This window comes from Xiphias gladius, chromosome 15 (genome assembly GCF_016859285.1).
Source record: "Xiphias gladius isolate SHS-SW01 ecotype Sanya breed wild chromosome 15, ASM1685928v1, whole genome shotgun sequence".
Taxonomy (NCBI): Eukaryota; Metazoa; Chordata; class Actinopteri; order Istiophoriformes; family Xiphiidae; genus Xiphias; species Xiphias gladius.
In genome coordinates, this window is record NC_053414.1 from 24,372,602 (window position 1) to 24,391,876 (window position 19,275).

Below are 19,275 nucleotides of genomic sequence, written 5' to 3' on the forward strand. Positions count from 1 at the left end.
AATAATTGTTAGGTAATTCCTTACCTTGCCAGTCTTTGTAATTACCTTGGAGAGAATGTGTGGGAATCCAGCGGCTCGTGAAAAAGCTGAAAGCGAAAATTGCCCGTTGAGTGAGAGAGTGAGAATTTACAGGCCAGGTCTTCTGAGTGCAAAGGACAACACTACGACATCATTGGTGAAAACACATGATGAGGGTCATAGAGAGCACTGATTCATATTACATCAAAAGATTTACCTATTAATCAAAATAAGACAAAAGATGATTAAATTCCAATAGAGCTGCAAACAAAGTCCTGAGTCAATATATGTTATGGTTCTTCAATCATTCTCAAGTCAGTGTTGAAAAATAATGGAGACCTCTTGGTTTTCACAAGTTTTCACATTCCAACGCTCACGTCCATTCAAGTGTCCAACCAATTTTTGTCAAAAGCTGGGACTGAAATGCCAGAGCGTAGATCAAGTCATTGTACATGAACATTAATTCCTGCCACTGGAAAAAGTTGTTTCACCAAATAATCTTAACTCAAGGTCCACACATTTAACTGCATCTCAGTTTTCATTTACAGTCACTGAACAAATCTTATTTGCATCCATTTCTGGTAATTGTGAGTGGACAATGAATTACGATTATTTTAGTTTTTTTTTTTTTTTTTAATTTTTTTTAAATTTTTCTGTCCAAGGAAGAATTACAGACATCCAATTGTATATAATTGCAGTGAATGTGCACTGCGGGGAACAAACATGGAAAATAACAATGCAGTGGAGTGAATGACCTTTCCCCATTTTGATTTTTCTTATCATATTGACATGTTGCTTTTTATCGTTGTGCTCCTTCCTCCTTCATATTTCTAAACTATATTCTTTTGTGTTTATTAACCCAAGGTAAATCGTTGACTCTATGCTCTGTGCTCCACTACAGGACTTTTATAACACTTTATGTCGGTAAGTAGCCGTGTGCAATAGTGTGCTCTAAATGTTACTGGAACTAAGCTACAAAGCAATTCAAACACCTCCTCAAGGGTGAGTCATCATTCAAAAAGAAATCTTTACCCTCAACTCAACTGTCAGTCACAGATGCAGTGCAATAGGTAAGAAAGTACACTGTAGGTTTGTGTACTACTCAGGATGTATTTGAGTACATTAGTTCAAACACTGATAAGAGCCCAAATAATCAAAACTAAAAGTAAAGTACACAAAAACGTCATAACATGGTGACAGAATAACACTGGACTGGGCTGGGTGTATTGATTTTTGTCAGGGTTCACACGCCTTTTCTTGCCATCATATCTTGTTCACATTTCATGAAAAGACAAACACAAACACACATGTATATACATGAAAATGTAAACTTTTTATTCACTAAAAACGTTTATATAAATGTGGTGATTTGGGTTTCTAATATAATTCAATCAGTGTCCTTGTGATGCATAAATTAACGAACTGATGAATTGTTATTCTGTAAAAGCAGATTTGGTCTCTGGCAGGTCACCTACCACCTTCAGACCTAAAACATACCCTCATACCCTCTGTAAGTAAAACTATATATTTCAGTAATATTACTTCTCTCATTACTCCTCATTCATACAAAACACAAAATGTCCTACAAAGTCACCTAAAACGCTATAAAACACAGTATTTGACATCTGGTCCCATGTTTTTGTGCAATGGTAATGTAGTGTTGTAATCTAGGAGATTCTGCAATAATTCTGCCAAGTCAAGTTTGGCAGATACAGAGCTCAGTGCAACACCTTCGTATGACAAGAAAAAGGGGGACATCACTTGGCCACTGGCAGTCACCGCACACTTGACTGCCAATAAATGGAGGTAGTTTATCACATTTTAATGTCATAACAACCCAATAATCCCAGATCTGAAATGTCACTGATCAGTGTTTGTTGCTATATTGCTTCCGTCCAGCATCAAACATCTTCTCGCCAGACTGTGATTGGACAGTTTCTGTGTCAGTCATCACGGTGGTTCTCTGATGCCATCTGCAGCGCCTCCTCCGTGCTGTCTGTGTACCTGAAGCCCTGCAGATCGGCTGCCAGGAGAACCTTCAGAACAGAAGGCTAAAAGAGCATGTGACAAAAAGAGAGACATTATATTTATTTCGTTGTGTTGTCATAAGAACTGAATTCTGGCCCAGAATAAAAGATAATCATACCTGCAATCTGGAAAAGACCAGCCGCACGTTTCGTAGTTCGAACTGCCTCAGCACGTCTTCGAGCTCGCTGATCACTGTGTAATCTATGACGCTGACGTGATGGCAGTCCAGGACCACTGACTGCGGAGGAGACGCTGGGGGGCGGCAATAAGGGGGGACAGACAGGTAAGTAAATGACAGGAAAAACTGAAAGAGACGAGCCGGTGAAACAAGACGGATGTGGGTGTCCCCTAAACAAAGACCAATTAGCAAACAAATCCTTACCCTGCAGAGCCTGGGTGTGTATGATGTGGCTGAGATACTCTGTGGCAGGAAAACTGAGACCACTGCTCAACTCCATCACCAGTACACCGTGATCAGACACCTGCAGACAAAAGGCACACATTGTTAGCAAAAACACATGGATTCCACTGTCGAAGAGCAAGGTGGAGACAAGACATTGTTCTGCAGAGTTAATGCAGCGAGGTGCACCTCTCTGGTCTACAGAGGCTGTTGTTAATGGGGAAAAATTGGTTGGGGAGAGTAACTCTGCCACCTCTGTGACTGATGTGACTGCTGATTCGAGTGTCCCTTGCTCAAGTTATCAAGATCTGACAATTAACTTTTATCTTTTAGAAAAATAATCGAATTTCTCTGAACTCCACTGTGCTGCTTTGGAAATATCTCCATGTGACAATCAAGTAGAGGGGGATATGGATTAAATATGATATCATGGTATTAAATGTAATTTTATATTGCAATATCAATCAATATTGTGGAAACTGAGAAACTGTTTTCCCTTTTTGGCTAATGTAGTGAATCAAATCCCCTGAAAAACCATACCTCGGGAACTGGAGCAAAAGTCCCCTTAATCTAATATTGCATTTTAACACTCCTGCTAGGTAATTTGAAAAATAAGGGATAAGGGATACTTACCTTGGTATAAAATGTTATAGAAAAATCTCTTGCCGTTGAGCAATTACTATTGTCTCATGGCAAATATCATAATACTTGCCAATTCTTCCATCAAACAATAAAGTGGGTGCATTGCCTTCATTTCCCTACAGCATTCTAGCCTTGAAGAAGCAAGTTCAAACCTCATAAGCTCAGCTTTTGTTACAAGATGCAGTCTGCAAAACATGCCCTGATGAAGCTGCACCGTATCTTGAATTTCACTCCATGTTGAATTTTGTTTGGAGCTCTAGTTGGTTAAAGTCTGACCCAATGATTTTGGCGCCTACAAAGTACTTTTGGTAACTCTACTTACATCAATTGAAAATGTTTTACAATTACAAATATTACAGTACCTTTATCTGGGGTCTGGCCATGTTGTACAGCAGCAGGACTCCAGATACACCTACACCTCCTATGATGCCATACTGCACCTGCCAGAAACTCATCGAGAATGTCACAACGAAAGGCAGCAGGTCCAGCTCTGTGGAAGGCACATGAGCAGCAGACTACAATTAAACAAACAGATACATGTGAGAACCACTGAAGTAAACAACTGAGCAAACACCTACTGCGTATCCTCCACATTTTAGCCACAACACGGTAATCCAACATGGGAGCTACCGCACAGATGATAACAGCCGCCAGAGAAGCTTTGGGGATGTAGTAGAAGACCGGCATGAGGAACGCCAGGGAAAGCAGCACTATCACACCTGCAAACAACCCACAGAGAGAAGATGACATTTAGAGGAATTTCTAATTTTCTCATTTCCAAACTCAGAAACACGTACAGTACAAAATCAGCAGGAAGACAAAGTCAAAGTCACATAAATATGTATAAAAGACTGCTTGCAGATGATGATTTAAAATTTGAAAATAAATAAATGAACATTGTCTTTGTGTTTTCATTGGCAAGAAGAGGCTCGTGTTGAAGACAGACAACCCAGAAGACACCATCAACTATGTGATGTTTAATTGCACCAGAAAAGCAAAAATATACAAATAAGGGATAATGACGACACTGTATTATGCCATCCATAAGAACAGCACTTTATGTGATGATCCGTTTTAAGAGTGATCACACAAAATCCTTCTGTTCTTCTATGACTCCTCAATCATCAATGGGTGATGAGCACATTCATGGTTGAAGCCTAAAGGTGCAGTTTTTATTATTTGTTTAGTTTCTTAGAGGAAGAGTATGCTGGTGGAGAGGGGGTTGACAGTAAAAAAGGCCCGATTAAAATAATCTTTTACGTCTGTGTACGTTTTTAATTTATAAAAAAGAAAGTGATACATAAATTGCCTATGGTCACATGCTGGGCTGTCTCTGTTTAAGATTAATGTTGTCTTTGCTGTTTTTTACGCTGTCATGTCTGCTAAAGCCAGTGTATGATGTTTTCTTTAAGACTTCTACCTCTGACCTCCATGACAACACTTAACCTGCTCAGCAGAGGAGACAAAGAGGAAAAAGGAGGAAAAGAAACAGGGAGGGGAGGTGGAGATAAAGTATGATATCACAGACCACCACAGGAGGGTGGTCTGTGACAGATAAAGTGAAAGCTGAAAGAGTCGGGACTCACTGGTGACGATCCCTCCAGCTGGAGTACAGACCCCAGTCTGGGAGTTCACCGCTGTCCTGGATGTGAACACGAAACATGACACTGTAATAATAATATTTGACATCCGATCTCTCTCTCACACACGCACACGCACACACACACACACACACACACACACACACACACACACACACACACACACACACACACACACACACACACACACACACACAAACCTCCCAAAGCTACCAGTGACAGGGTAGGCTGACACAAAGGAGCCCATGATGTTAGTCACTCCAATTGCCAGCAGCTCCTGGTTGGCATCGATCCTGTAGTCGTTCTGACTGGCTGAGTAAAAACAGGAAGTGAAAATCAGCCAACGTTCTGATGAAACACTCATTCTTTAGCTGCCTTGATTCAAATCTTGGTATAATGTCTAGAAAGGACATTTTGCATCTTGACAGTACAATGGTACAATCTCCATTTTTAATAATAGGTTTGCTAAAACTCATTTTGACTAATTTGAACTTTTTGAAGGGCCTAAAAATCTACAGCGTGCTAACATGATGATGTTTAGCAGTTATAATGTTTTCAATGTCCACAATGTTAATTTAGCATCCTAGTGTGCTAACATTTGCTAATAAGCAGTAAACAGAAAGTACAGCTGAGGCTGATGGGAATGTCAGTTTTGCAGTTATTTAGTAATAAACCAAAGTAGACAAAGACAAACTGGATTTTTGACCTGATGATGCAGCTAAAAAAAGTTAAGGGATCACCAAAGCGGATGCAATTTTGCACCAAATTTCATGGCAATCTATATAATAGTTTTCGAGACATCTCACTCAAAACCACAAATGTTGACCACCTCATGGTTTCACTAGAGGAAACATTGGAGGACAACCAAAGTCATTAGGATTCTTCCTCTGGGGACCATGAATGTCTGAACCAAATTTCATGGCAGTTCATCCAATAGTTTTCAAGATATTTCAGTCTGGACCAAAGTGGTCGACTGATCGACAGACTGGCATTAGCATCATTTGAGCCACAGCGATAGCATGGCTAAGGACACTTACCAAAAGCTTTTGCAATAGCAATGCTCTCCAACAGTCCCATGAAGGGAATCACTGCAAGCCCTCCTCCCAAGCCCTGTACAAAAAAAACGAAAAAAAAAAACATAGAGCGCAAGGCTGTGTTTCTACAGAAGTGGAGAGATTTTGGGAAGTGAAAGTTGCAAGTCAATCATTGCGCAAAAAAAAAAATCCTGTTACTGGCCCCCCAATTTGCTCCTTACCTCTACAATCTCTCCAAAGGAGATGATGGTGCCGTTGGCTGTGGTGTCTGAGGTGGGTGGGGGCCTGAATGGCGGGAGCCCCCGGGAGGTTTCTCCAGTGATTGTGAACACGTGATGACCGTAGGCATCCCAGGAAAAGGCTATGAGGGATGCAGCCACGACCACCAGAGCATTACGCACTGACCAAGACAAATAGGAAGAAGGACAAATAGAAAAAAAAAAGGGAAAGTTTCATAAAAAAGCGGACCATGTATAATCTTTACTCTTTGTAAAAGTGAAACACTGTCATTACTGTACATGCTTGTAGAGAGGACAGATGCATAAGCGACCCACACAGACAAACACTCATAGCCACAGATTTACTGACTGGTAGCAACAGCCCACACTAGTTTTCTGGCGAGTCTGGAGTAGGGGGGCACGTCGTCAGAGCCCAGACTCGTCTTCATAAACATCAACATGACCAGCAGGACGAGACAAAGCAGACCTAGGACCACATCACCTATCCTGGCCTCTGGGATCTTGTAAAAGGTGTAGTACACCTGCTGGAAGAACTGATGGGGAATGCCTTGAAGTCCCAGAATATTCTACAAACAGAAACAACAGGACGGCCATCAGCTAAAACCATCGACACCAAGAGAAGTTGTAGATCTGGTCAGGTTATGAACGCAGTGGCTGAACAGTCTTTGCTCTTTAGATAAAACAGTAACTACAAAATAAGTCAGCAAACACAAGTCAGTCAAAATCCTCTTTTAATTACACTCTATCCGTTTCTATGTTCGGCACAGTAAGACTGTAGCAGTGTATACAAATGAACGAGGGTATGTCAAGAGCAAGAATGTTTTATTTTCCTTTCAAATGTTACATAATCTCGCTTTAAATACAAGAAATTGTCGACACAAACCCATCACTAAATTGGTTCCCTGTTCAAGCCAGTTCTGACGTTAACATACTGATCCTAATTCAGAAAATTAGACATGCACCGTCACCATCAAATGACCCAGACCTGGCTGCTCTGGAAACTGTATACTGGTGTAACGCCTGGCTGATTCTGCATAATTAATGCCAATTTCAACAATACTTGGGAGTTTAAAAAAGCTGAAACTATGTCAGCTTTTTTTCCCCTTTTCTTTTTACATTAACCCACAAAAATATATTTTTAGGGATGCGACTATTATTTTCGTTGATAATTAAACTGCCGATTATTTTCTCAAGTAATTAATTATTTGTTTAGTATTGTTTAGTAGTGTTGTAGTGGAAAATTACCATTATAATTACCTGAAGGCCAGTGTTTTGGCATTTTTACTTGAAAATTGATGAATAACAATGAATACATTTTCAATATAGCTGGGGATTAATTTTCTGGTGATTAATCCACTCATCGTTTCAGCTCTAATTTTTTAAAGGCTCTATTGTGTCAAAGAATTGTGACTAGGGCATTTTCCAGCTGCAAAATAAGGGTCAGTTTTCGCGGTTAGCCAAACTACGTAATGAAAACATGGTTTTAAATTTACCTCAGACGTGCCTTTTGATTTGCTGTTGCACATTTTCTTTTTATTTACACACCAATAAGCTAATATTAGTCCATAAAGTTATCCTGCCCAATGCCTTGGAAAATTTCTGCTACAATGTTAAAATCCAGACTCAATAATGCTCATTTCTTATGATGGATGATTTATCCAGAGATTATATATTTTTATTTTATTTTTTTTTTAATGTGTGTTCATTTGCCTTCTCACTGTTTTCTATGTACTTGGGCTTTCTTTGAGCCATTTTTTACTGTTGAAATGTAAAGCTTTCTGTATCGAATGCAATGAGATGTAATGAGAACCCTCTGTCTATAAACTTCAAATGTGAAAGTGGAGTTACTGCTGAATATTATCATAAGGTAATGAGCACAGGAACTGGTAACTGGTGGGCTTGTAGAAGTGTACATGTGTATGTGACCACTGTGTGCATGTGTTTAACTCTCACCTTGACCTGGCCAAAGCCAATGGTTACTGCAGCAGCACAAGTGAAGCCTTTTATTACAGGGAAAGAGATGAAGTCCAAGAGGAAGCCTGCAGAACACAAGCAAGGCAATGAATGATTTACAGAGCCATGGCCTTGGAACAAAAATAAAACAAAAATTGAGATCCACAGATTTCGCAGAAACTGTGTGTGGTTAAACACAGGAAGTTGTAGACGTGATGCTGGGATGTGGCTGTCCTGCACTCGCAAACTAATATCCCGTTTGCACATCTGCAACTCTGTCTCTAGACCTTTGTCAGTTTGTACATGACATTTTTGTCAAAACATTTGTTTAATATAGTACTAATGTTACATCAGGTTTTGATATAGAGCTCACCCTAAATTCAGGTCAAAACAATGTGTCACAGTGTGAAGAAAATCTTACTTTAATTTTTTATATAAAATTCATCCACTTGGCTTCTGGGTTTTGACTTAATTGAGAAAACCACCAAAACTGGTTTCACAAGGTTTCCACATGACCTCAGCAGCCCTCCCCTCACCTAATCTCAGTAATGCCATTACAGCCTGGATGAGTCCACAGAGGAGGCTGAGAAGCACGGCCCGGTGTGGCTCCCCCCCCACCACAGAGAAACACAGTAGGGACATGATGGCTGTGGGACCCAGAGTCACGTCCTTAGAGGTCCCCAGCAGGGTGTAGATGAACCCCCCCATGAAGGCAGAGTAGAGTCCGTACTGAGGAGGGAAATGCTTTTAGATTAAAGGATGGATAAAGGTGCAACAAACGATTGATTCATTAATGTTTAAAGCCCCCCTCCACTCAAGCAGGTGTTTTGCCTTTTGTTACTTCACTTGGATGTTTGAGCTTCACTGTGCAGAATGATGTATGTGCAGAGTTTGTTTTCTAATTCATCTGCTGAAGGGGGGAATGTTTCTCAGCGCTCAGTTTAAACCTCAGTTTAAGACGTGTACGTACGAGCAGGATTCATGACTTCACAACTAGTCTGGAAGCCAGTCGTTGCCCACTAGGCAGTTTTGCTGGAACAGGATAGTTTTAACAAATAGATGACTAAACTCAAAGAAGCTGAGTTGAATCCAAATGAAAACTTTACCCAAAAGATTAACCCTCGCAGACGAGACGAGCTGGGACTCACCTGCACAGGAAGGCCAGCTACTTCAGCGTAGGCCAGCGCCTGCGGCACTGTCGTCAGCCCAACGGTGAGGCCTGCGAGCAGGTCCATCTGAAGCCACTTCAGCTTGTACCTGGGCAGCCAGGAGAGGATGGGCAGCCAGGCCTTCAGGGCGTTGTAGGAGCAGCAGCCCCAGGCCGACACTCGTCTCAGCAGAGGCCGTTCCATCGCATGGGAAGGGTTAGAGGTGGGGAAGGAGAACCTGGAGGGGAGGAGGATGGCAGAGGGGATGAAGAGACAGCTGTGAGTGAACAAAAAAATAAAGTTTTAAAAATTCAAATGTGTGCATGCCCAAAGCTGACTACAGAAAAAAGCTACTCACACAAAGCAAGGAAGCTTTCTCCTCTAGCTTAAATGTCACAAACTTGCGTTTGGGAAGTGCTGCTTGGTTTCTCTGGCTTTGGTTTTGCCTCCTTAGAGTCGTCTTCCTCCACAGGGGGAGAATTCAGGAAAACACAACAAAGAAGTGCTATGTGCACCCGCATATGTCAGCTTTTGTGTGTCCTTTTCTGGACAAATACACAGCAAATCAAAGGGAGCGGGTGCCATGTCTTCAGAGACATGCTGTGATCTGTGTGTGATGGAAAAAACAACAACAAAAGTCAACTACCTAGTATTTTAATAAGGTCACCCTAACCTGAAGACAGATTTTCTGTGACCTTTGACCCTATCGAGCTTTTAGGGCTTTATAATCATATGATGATCATATGACAGATCAGTGCTTTGCATATCTGTCTCTGACCAGTGGCTGTTTTACAACAGCCAGAACAAAATCACCTACAAAAATAAAACTCCCTGACAAAGAAATATTCCCACACATATTCCTGTCTGTTATGCTTACTGCCAGTAACAGCTGCTGCCAGTGTGATATTTTATTTATCTCCCACTGGCTTCCATGACTATAATATTGACAGATTAAAACTGATTAAGCAATAAAATGTTGCACTGACAGTGAAAGAACAAGAATAAGAATAATTTAACAACAATAATTAAAATACAATAGTAAGATGTGTGACTGGAATAGAATAAAATACATAGAATAAAATGAATTAGGATAGAACTGCATAGAATAGAAGTAATTTAAATAGAACAAAATCAACAGAATATAATGCAATACAACAGAAAAACATCATAATAGAATAGAGTAGAATAAAACAACAACACAATAGAACAAAATAGAAAAACAACACTATAGAATTGAGTAGAACAGAATAGAAAACCGACACAATAGAGTAGAAAGTGAACACAGCAGAAGGACAGACAGTCTTACCCTGTCTGTCTTCTTGTCTAACAGTATCATCCCCTGGCTCAGCAGAGATTTTTCAGGTCCTCTTTAACAGAGTCCGCTTCCCTTTACTGAGCGCACGTCCACTGATGAGGCGCGAGACAGAGGTTCCGGTTTTCTCCGATCACGTGGCCTCCGTCATGTGACCACAGGTCGTTTGAGGAAGCCGTGCGACGAGTTCGCTTTCAGCTTGCTCTCCTGTTGTCGGTAATGTGGCCGGTGTCATGGCTCTGCCAGTCGGGTCATGTGTTCGCGCTGAGGTTTGACTCTGTTCTATGTTTTGAATGGGGCCGTTTTGACCCACATTAAATGTGTCCCCGCCAGACCAGCAGATACATTTCGTCCTGAGACTTAAAGAGTAGCCGAGGGTTTTGGATAACAGTGAAGATAGGTCACCACCACCACCACCACCACCACCATCATCATCATCATCATCATCATCATCATCATGCTGCTGGAGTTGTTTTGTCTCATTTTGGCATCTTGTTGCACCGGGGAGGCAAAGAGAAAAAATGTCCTTCTAATAATTGGTGAGTGAACGTGTACATTTCTGTCCAGACTCTAAATGACCCAGGGACCTGCCAGGAAGAATTACGATGCTGAAGTAAACACGCTGCGGCCAGTTTATTAGGAACACCTAGCTAAAACTAATGCAGTCTAATGCGACAGCCCTGCAGTAGATCCCACCTTCATGAAGGTTATGAAGTGCAGTTTTTGATCATCGGTTTTATATATAACTGCTACACTGAGGGGTGTTTCTATTATTTTCCCCGACCCATGTATATCAACGAGGCACCTGCTGAAGTTTCAGCTGGTTGTACCTAATAAACTGGCAGCTGTCCGCAGTGGAGAAAGTCCTCTATCATGGTATATGCTGTAATGTTACATCGCAGTATGGATGTTAAGGTTTAACTTGGCTAATCCAACAAATGAAATACCTCACAAATAAAAGTACTTAATCTATTGATGCGAAGAGTATTCCATTGTGTGTGTGAGCACTTTTGTTTGGAATCTTAAGATATAATTGAACATGGTTCCTAAGAATATCTCCAATACATACTGTGCCCTTATCGAGTGGTTTGTACAGACTTTGTGCAGGAGAATAGTTACTGCATAAATCAATACATACACAACAGCTCATGACATACATGCACGCTAATCGTAAGTGAAAGAATAACAAATAAATACATAATATATTGATTGATCTGACTAATGCCAAAATCGTTTCAAAATCCAATATAGCCATATGGAGCAGTCCTGCTCACCGATGTGCAATGTTGCCCACAAGGGCCGGATACAGCCAGAGATTTTGAACAGATAGATAATAAAGTTTGAACAGTTTGACAAAACGCCTGACCAATCTATGTCATCTGACAGTGTAGCATCCCCCCAGCCCGATTATCTAATACCGGTACCAGTTGTTTGCTGATTAGTTTCACTAATGTGAAGAGTTCTCTGTATTCGAGTGATCAGTTTCCCGATATTATACTTGGAGCTTTATTTATAAATTATTTATCAGTGACTGACAAAAATGAAAGCGAGTTGGATTCTCAGACAGTTTTTGCAACACTTATTTTTGTGAACTCAGGGAACAGGTGCAATACCTGACTTGAATATTTACTCTTGAATTCATACATGTGGTCAAAAGTACGTGGATACTCCCACCTTCAGGCTTCTATTCTACTACGATTCTATAGTTTTCACAGTTTAGTCCAGAACCATTATCTCCATTTAAGGGAAAACTTGAATGCTACAGGTCTGCACGGAGCCCTGACCTTATCCCCATCCAACAGCTTTGGGATGAACTGTAATGCCGACCTCAAGCCAGGCCTTGTCACCCATCACCAGTAGCTGACCTCCTTAGGAGTGCAGAGGCTCCACAGCAGCGTATTGATGACCGTGGTAATGTTAGGGTGTCCACATACCTTTGGCAGTGTAGCGTAACATCTGATTACTGTAGGTTGGGGTTTGATTTTAGGTGTAGAGAGACCTCGCACACATCGTGAAGCGTCCCTGTGTTTTCCCACCTCCAGCTGATGATGCAGGTTTTGAGACGGAGGTGTATAACAACTCTGTGGTCCACACCCCCCACCTGCGCTCTCTGGCCCAGCGCAGCCTGGTGTTCAGCAACGCCTTCACATCTGTCAGCAGCTGCTCCCCCAGCCGTTCCACCATCCTCACTGGCCTGCCGCAGGTAAGACACACAGACACACACACACAACCACATGGTTACCTGTCATTTGTTCACGAAGGCACAGCAATGAGTTGTGTTTGTCCTGCGTTTTCAGCATCAGAATGGCATGTATGGGCTTCATCAGGGGGTCCATCACTTTAACTCATTTGATGGCATACAAAGTCTGCCGCTGCTCCTCAGCCAGGCCAACGTACACACAGGTAAATGACAGAGACCAGTTTATTTCAAGTCTGCACGGCCATACTCTTGCTTTATTATTACCTTTTCGTTCCTGCAGGTATAATTGGGAAGAAGCACGTTGGTCCCGGATCTGTATACCCTTTTGATTTTGCCTACACAGAGGAGAATAGCTCTGTCCTCCAGGTGGGGAGGAACATCACCCGCATCAAACTCCTGGTCCGCAAGTTTTTCCAGACCCATAAAGAGGAAGTAATTGAGCAAAGGCGAAAGAAAGAAGGGAATAAAGGAGCCAGTGATGATAAAAGAGACGAAGAGAGACCATTTTTCCTCTATGTTGCCTTCCACGACACCCACCGATGTGGACATTCCCAGCCCCAGTATGGAGCTTTCTGTGAGAAGTTTGGGAATGGTGAAATGGGGATGGGAAGAATACCTGACTGGACACCAGAATATTACACCCCAGAACAAGTAAAGGTCAGTGATATGAAGGTTTAAATAGTTACATGTAAAGAAAATCCCTCTGGCATAGGAAAACAAGGATTGTTAGCTGTGTAACCTGTAGAGAAATTGTTTTCTACAAATTAATATTTACATTTTAAGATATTTCTTGCATCATAACAGTACCTTTTCAACAGCCGAAAAATTTGATAGCATATTTTTTTCGGTTGCTCATGACGTACCATGAGGTATAAACATGTAAATTACAACCAAAAATAGAAAGTAGTAGCAGACATTTTAAAGTGACACAAGTGACATATTTTTCTTCCTCTGCTTCTCCTCCTCCCTCAGCTAGAAGTACGTCATCATTGTTGAATATAAGTGATAATTCAACCGTCCCTCAGTATCATCTAATGAGTGTGATATATCACCGATTTTTATTTTGATCCATGAATCATAACACGTGTTAATCTGCTCTGTCCTCTTCTCGTGTACTTCAGGTTCCTCCTTTTGTGCCGGACACACCTGCAGCACGGGCCGACTTGGCTGCCCAGTACACCACAGTTAGCAGGCTGGATCAGGGTGTGTAACAACACCTACACAAAAAAAAAAAAAAGTGGATCCTTTTAAACACTGAGCTATAACGGTGTAACTTTCCTCTGCAGGTATTGGATTAGTTCTTCAGGAGCTCAGGGATGCCGGTTATGAGAACGAAACTCTGGTCATCTACAGCTCAGATAACGGTATCCCCTTCCCCAACGGCAGAACCAACCTGTATCGCTCCGGGACGGCAGAACCCATGCTGGTGTCCTCTCCGGAGCACAGGGAGCGATGGGGAGACACCAGCCAGGCCTACGTGAGTCTTCTAGGTAAGAAATAGAAGCTGAAAATGCTGATGTAAAAAAACAAAAGATAGGCCATAAAGTGTAGCAGCCACTTGCTGTGCGCACAGTGTACATAGCAGGCTTGAGTTGTTACTCCTCAAATTAAGCAATATAGACTTCTGTCTGTCTCTCAGACTTATCATGGATCCCGTTGGGGGGCTTCCTACCCCTGGGTTAGGAGCCAGTGGCATACACACATGAACAAACAGGGAGGTCAGTGTGTTTATCTGATGTGCTTAAAGTGGCCACCAGAGGGAGACTTAGCAATGGCGCTTCAACAGCAAATCTCAGAGAAAATAAGATAAACTAAAAATGATCCCCTCAGCGGGTAGTAAATACATTTAAATTTGAAAATATCCTCAATTAAAATGATAGTAACAACACAGAAAGAGCAGAGACAGTTGTCATATACATGTCTGGAGAAGATCATTACAAAACATTAAATGGGATGTAATGTCATAATGGCAAGTATTTAATATAACGTGTGGTTGTGAACATTGATTATGTGACATCAGCGTGAATGTGTCACTGTCCTTTGAGAGTTGCGTATCTCTCAGCTTTTCATTAGAGACACGGCCCTGTTTTTTTTTTTTTTTTGGCTTTGTGACGATGCATTTTTCAGACACTGCAATGGGTTTTAAAATGATTTACGTGTCTCAAAAAGTGGGAGATTTTTCTCAACCAATAAAAAAAACACTTAGCCCTGAAATACATCTGAAAAATTAAAAAATCACCAGAATAAGTGGAGACACGTGGTTTTCATTAGACAGATGCCCCTCTGTGAAAAAGCAGAAAATAATTACGAGGTCAGTATTTAAGAATTCCAGCTGAGGTACTAGTTTGTCTTCATTTCTCACTCTCTGCTCTCTCTTGCCTCTTCTCCTCTTCTCCCACCCTTTTTCCGGCAGACATCACTCCCACCATTCTGGACTGGTTCTCTGTTCCCTACCCGCCCTACAGCCTCCCCGGCAGCCCCGCCACCCCGGTCCACCTCACCGGTCGCTCCTTGCTGCCTGCTCTGGTCGCCGAGCCCAGCCACTGGCACACCATCTACGCCAGCCAGTCCCTCCACGAGGTGTGTGAGCGACGCTGCTTTCAACGCCGCTGACTGTCAGAAGCAGACTTTCATGAAAGAATCGAACACAGGGCCTTGACCGCTTTACTGTCATTTTGATTCCAGGTAACCATGTACTACCCAATCCGCTCTGTCCACCAGGGGGCGTACCACCTTCTCCACAACCTGCACTACCGCATGCCCTTCCCCATTGACCAGGACCTGTACGTGTCACCCACCTTCGAGGACCTGCTGAACCGCACCAGGCTGAGTCAGCCGACGCACTGGTTCAAAAGCCTGGACCAGTATTACTACAGAGAGCGCTGGGAGCTGTACGACTCCAGGTCTGGCACAGCTGCTGTTACCGCTCATGTTGTTTCAGTGTTCATCATGTTTAGCTTAGGAGAAGAAAAACGGGGGCTGTAATACTGACTAAAGATGATAGAGGATAAGAACTGATTGCAAGTGTTGTGTTTAAATCATTAATAAACTTTGAAAAGCCATGTGCTTGCAAATTTCACCTGATTTTCCAATACCATTCATCACAGTGAAAATCTGGGTAAGGCTTCACTCTAAGTGCCCTGGTTTAGTATTTATAGGCAGTATAGAAACATTTAATAAATGGTTTATAACTGAGTTGTACACAGCCATAAGGACACTTTGAAGTATAGTATTTGTCAACAGTTCTAACTTCTCCTATGAAGACATTTTATTAAGATATTAAGATATATTATTATATTTCATTAAAAATCCATTAAATAATTAAAATATTGATTATTATTACAATTGTGTTTAACTATATTGTCATTTAGTATGTGTTTATAAATCAGCCACAGGAGGAGTTATAATTTTTGACAAATACATGAATAAGCACTTATAACTGCTCAGAACTACAGTATATGTAGAGTGTTATAAACCATGACTTTAATGTTGATATAGTCCTTATAAATGTTAAATAGATGGGTCAAAGTAAAGGGCTCGGAGTTATAACCTAAGTGTGTTTCTAAAATCTTTGCCGGGGCCCTGAGTCTTTTTGTGCTGTTTGAATATTAACAAATGCTTCACCAACACAGAACAGACCCACTGGAAACGAGGAACCTGGTATCAGACCCATCCTACAGTGCTGTGCTGGAAAGCCTGAGGCAGAGTCTGCAGAAGTGGCAGTGGGAGACGGGAGACCCCTGGGTCTGTGGACCAGACTATGTCCTGGAGGATAAACTGGAGCCTCACTGCAGACCACTCTACAATGGACTCTGATGGACTCTAATGGTACTTTTACTCATCCTGATTGACATGATGTCTGCATACACTAAAACATTAATCTTATAAAATAAATGATGTTTATTAGTATTTATATTTTTATATGTCTGTGCTGCTTTTAATACTCAAAAATAAACGAAATTTAAATTGCCTTAATTCCTAACATTGTCTTCAGTATATTATCCTTCATCTTTATGCTACTGGATAATTTCATCATTCCAGTCAGTGGTCTTTCTTATCTGCTTCTATACATTTCAGGTACATTGTCCCATCATCCAGACTCTCTCATAACCCGGTTTTATAGAAAGACAACGTGGTTACACTATTTTTTTTACCGTTTTTGTAATTGTTTAACCGAGCAAATGTAAATGTAGATGCACCCCTCTCTGTCTTAATCGCCATCTCTGTTGTTCCTCTATTGATCTGCTGATTGCAGACCCGGTGGAGTTCATGACGCATGACCGGCGAGGTCGGTAAATCAATCAGGAAAAGGGTTTTTATTGATAAAGGCCAGTTTTTCCTCAGAGTTCCACTTTGAAGTGACATAGATTCACAATCCGTCCATGTAGAAAGCTGAAGGCTGAAATTTCACACGATTTGGATCAGTAGATTATTCCTTCATGAAGTCCTTTGAAGCCGTGCACACTGATTCTTCTTTGTTGTACATTTTTCGTCGCATGCACTGTTGCATACAATGTTTTTAGACATTCAGGATATTTGATGTTTATAATGAGGGAGGGCATTTGGTTTGCCTTTAGTCTGGCAAACCAGATCTTTGAGTTTTGATCACTTCAGTCAGTGTCTATCTTGGTCCACTGGTGTTAATCCGTCTCTCTTTTACCTCTACAAGCGTCAGAGGAAAGACGGACATCCCTATATGTCTCTAGCCCCCTCTTACCACACACCCCACCCCTCCCGTGCCAGCGCAAAACCATGAAAAATTGATCGATTCGGATTGGTCTTTTTCTTCGCCTGCATAAAGACGGATCATCATCCGCCCACCTCACTTTTGATTTGACGAACGTCCCAGGTCACGGCTACGTCGCCCAGTCAGCCTATATAAAGAGCAGAAAGTTTTCGAAACAGCCAGCAAAACACAAAGTCGGCCGCTGACCAAGAAGGAGACGAGAAAAGCGCTGTTTGCTTCCTTTGCGTAAAAAGTGCGAAGACGGTTCCGGACATGGAGAGGTCAATCAGGTTTGCAGTGGTGTGCGTCGGAGTGTCTCTGCTCATCTCCTGCCATCCGGTCGAAGCGTGGTACAAGCAGTCGACCGGGCCCAGTTACTACTCGGTGGGCCGCGCCTCCGGTTTGCTGTCCGGTATCAGGAGGTCGCCGTACGTCCGGAGGTCCGAGTCTGAAGAGACGATGGTGGACAGCGGGGAGACAGCAGGTAACAACGTGATCCCAGAGACTAACAGGCAGATCTCCATCCTCAAAAGCATGGTAAGTACGGTTAAGATACTATAAACTTTATTCTCTATTTGTTTTACACTGAGGATAAAATGCTGAAGAGGCGCGTAAAATGTGCTTCCCATTCAGCACCACAAGAGCTAGAGCGACGCTTAAATATTGAAAGTTCGACATATTTCAGGTAAACACAGCTTCGACAGGGATTAGACTGTACTCTTGTTACTTTTGCTTCCATAATGACGACGAAACCAACCGCTGAGATCCAAACTGTCGAAGAGGTTTAACAACTCGTTCGTAAAGGCGCAAACCAGAGAGCGCTGCGGGTCAAAGCGCAGCCAGCAGCGTTAAACGATGGCTACTCAGAGAACTTTCTTGAATTTGAATGCATCATTACCTGATGAAAGCGCCGGAATAAAGGGAATAATACAGGATTTGTCTATAAAGGGACGGTTCCACGCCATTTATGCTGGTGCAGAAATAGCCTGTTGTTAAAACTGTACAACGAAATAGTCCCAAGAATTTGGCTATTCGTTTTACAGATAAATGAAATGTAAGGGTGTAAGATCGGTGTGAGGAAGAGACTTCGAGGTCCCTGTAATATTTGAGAGTGGTAGCAAAGTTGAATAAAACCACCACAAGCTCAAACTTTAAATTCTCATCTCCCGCAGGCCATCTGCGTGAAGGACATCTCTCCAAACCTGAGGAGCTGCGAGCTGCTGCGGGACGGGACGGGCACCTTCCAGTGCAAGGCGGACGTCTTCCTCACCCTGGACTCCCTGGACTGCCTGTCCGCGTGAGTCCCGGTCGGACCGGCGGAGACAGCCCTCATCATCCACCGAGCCCCGGGAGCGCTTCCCTGGAAAGCCTACAACGAAGGAATGAGGGATGGATGAGTGTGTCGGGGTTCGGGGGTGATGGCGCAGAGGAAAAACCCGATCACTACCGATGAAAGACAGCTGCAGACTCTGAATGTTTTCTCTTATTTAAAAAAACACAAAAGTGGTTCAGTTTTGCTTTGGTTGCATAGACAGGAGTATTAAAAAAAAAAAAAAAAAAAAAAAAATTAGTGCGAGAGATGTTAGTTGAAAACATTTTCTTTCCAGATGCCACCCCATCTTTACTGTTTACCCCTGACATGTCCCTGCCCTTGCCAAAATGTATTAAATGTCCAGAAAGTTGACTGCAGAGCAGATGTCCTGTAAAGTACTTTTATTTATTTTATCTATTAAAATGAACAAACACTGGTAACTTGTTGTGTGGCCACATTTATCTTTAAATATTCAACTAGTGGGGGGTGAAAAGGGAAAAATAAGCGTTCCGGTACTGCCGTGATTTGTTACTTTTATCCCTTACATGGTTGTCTTCAAAGAGTAAAAACTATAAAATAACAATCTGAGAATCTGGTCTATTAGACTTTTAGAGAAACAACATGAAACACAAAGAATTATTCTGAAAGCGGAAGAAGGAGAA

The 19,275-nt window shown here is 42.0% G+C and overlaps 3 protein-coding genes across 7 annotated transcripts; 2 read left to right on the forward strand and 1 right to left on the reverse strand.

The window, feature by feature from the left end:
- Positions 1-779: 779 nt before the first annotated feature.
- slc26a11 (solute carrier family 26 member 11) lies at positions 780-10,535 on the reverse strand. The gene is made up of 15 exons (XM_040145925.1): positions 10,370-10,535; positions 9,422-9,670; positions 9,064-9,301; positions 8,452-8,644; positions 7,916-8,001; positions 6,312-6,528; positions 5,945-6,123; positions 5,727-5,799; positions 4,890-5,001; positions 4,675-4,730; positions 3,667-3,807; positions 3,451-3,578; positions 2,429-2,528; positions 2,165-2,298; positions 780-2,069 (listed from the first exon to the last, which is right to left on the reverse strand). Exons 3-15 carry the CDS (start codon positions 9,265-9,267, stop codon positions 1,962-1,964), a joined length of 1,731 nt encoding a protein of 576 aa, XP_040001859.1. The 5' UTR covers positions 9,268-9,301; positions 9,422-9,670; positions 10,370-10,535; the 3' UTR covers positions 780-1,961.
- sgsh (N-sulfoglucosamine sulfohydrolase (sulfamidase)) lies at positions 10,518-17,484 on the forward strand. 5 transcript variants are annotated; one of them, XM_040145930.1, is made up of 10 exons: positions 10,519-10,914; positions 12,418-12,578; positions 12,673-12,778; positions 12,856-13,232; positions 13,697-13,778; positions 13,862-14,065; positions 14,989-15,155; positions 15,261-15,478; positions 16,208-16,403; positions 17,377-17,484. In XM_040145930.1, exons 1-9 carry the CDS (start codon positions 10,833-10,835, stop codon positions 16,389-16,391), a joined length of 1,581 nt encoding a protein of 526 aa, XP_040001864.1. In that variant the 5' UTR covers positions 10,519-10,832; the 3' UTR covers positions 16,392-16,403; positions 17,377-17,484. The 5 variants fall into 5 exon arrangements, with proteins under 5 accessions (XP_040001865.1, XP_040001864.1, XP_040001861.1 ...); XM_040145927.1 differs by lacking the exon at positions 17,377-17,484 and adding an exon at positions 17,245-17,351; XM_040145929.1 differs by lacking the exon at positions 17,377-17,484 and adding an exon at positions 16,653-17,230.
- Positions 17,485-17,547: 63 nt separating this feature from the next.
- On the forward strand, positions 17,548-19,272 carry npb (neuropeptide B). Its single transcript, XM_040145936.1, has 2 exons — positions 17,548-17,838; positions 18,474-19,272. Exons 1-2 carry the CDS (start codon positions 17,575-17,577, stop codon positions 18,600-18,602), a joined length of 393 nt encoding a protein of 130 aa, XP_040001870.1. The 5' UTR covers positions 17,548-17,574; the 3' UTR covers positions 18,603-19,272.
- The last annotated feature ends 3 nt before the right edge of the window (positions 19,273-19,275 follow it).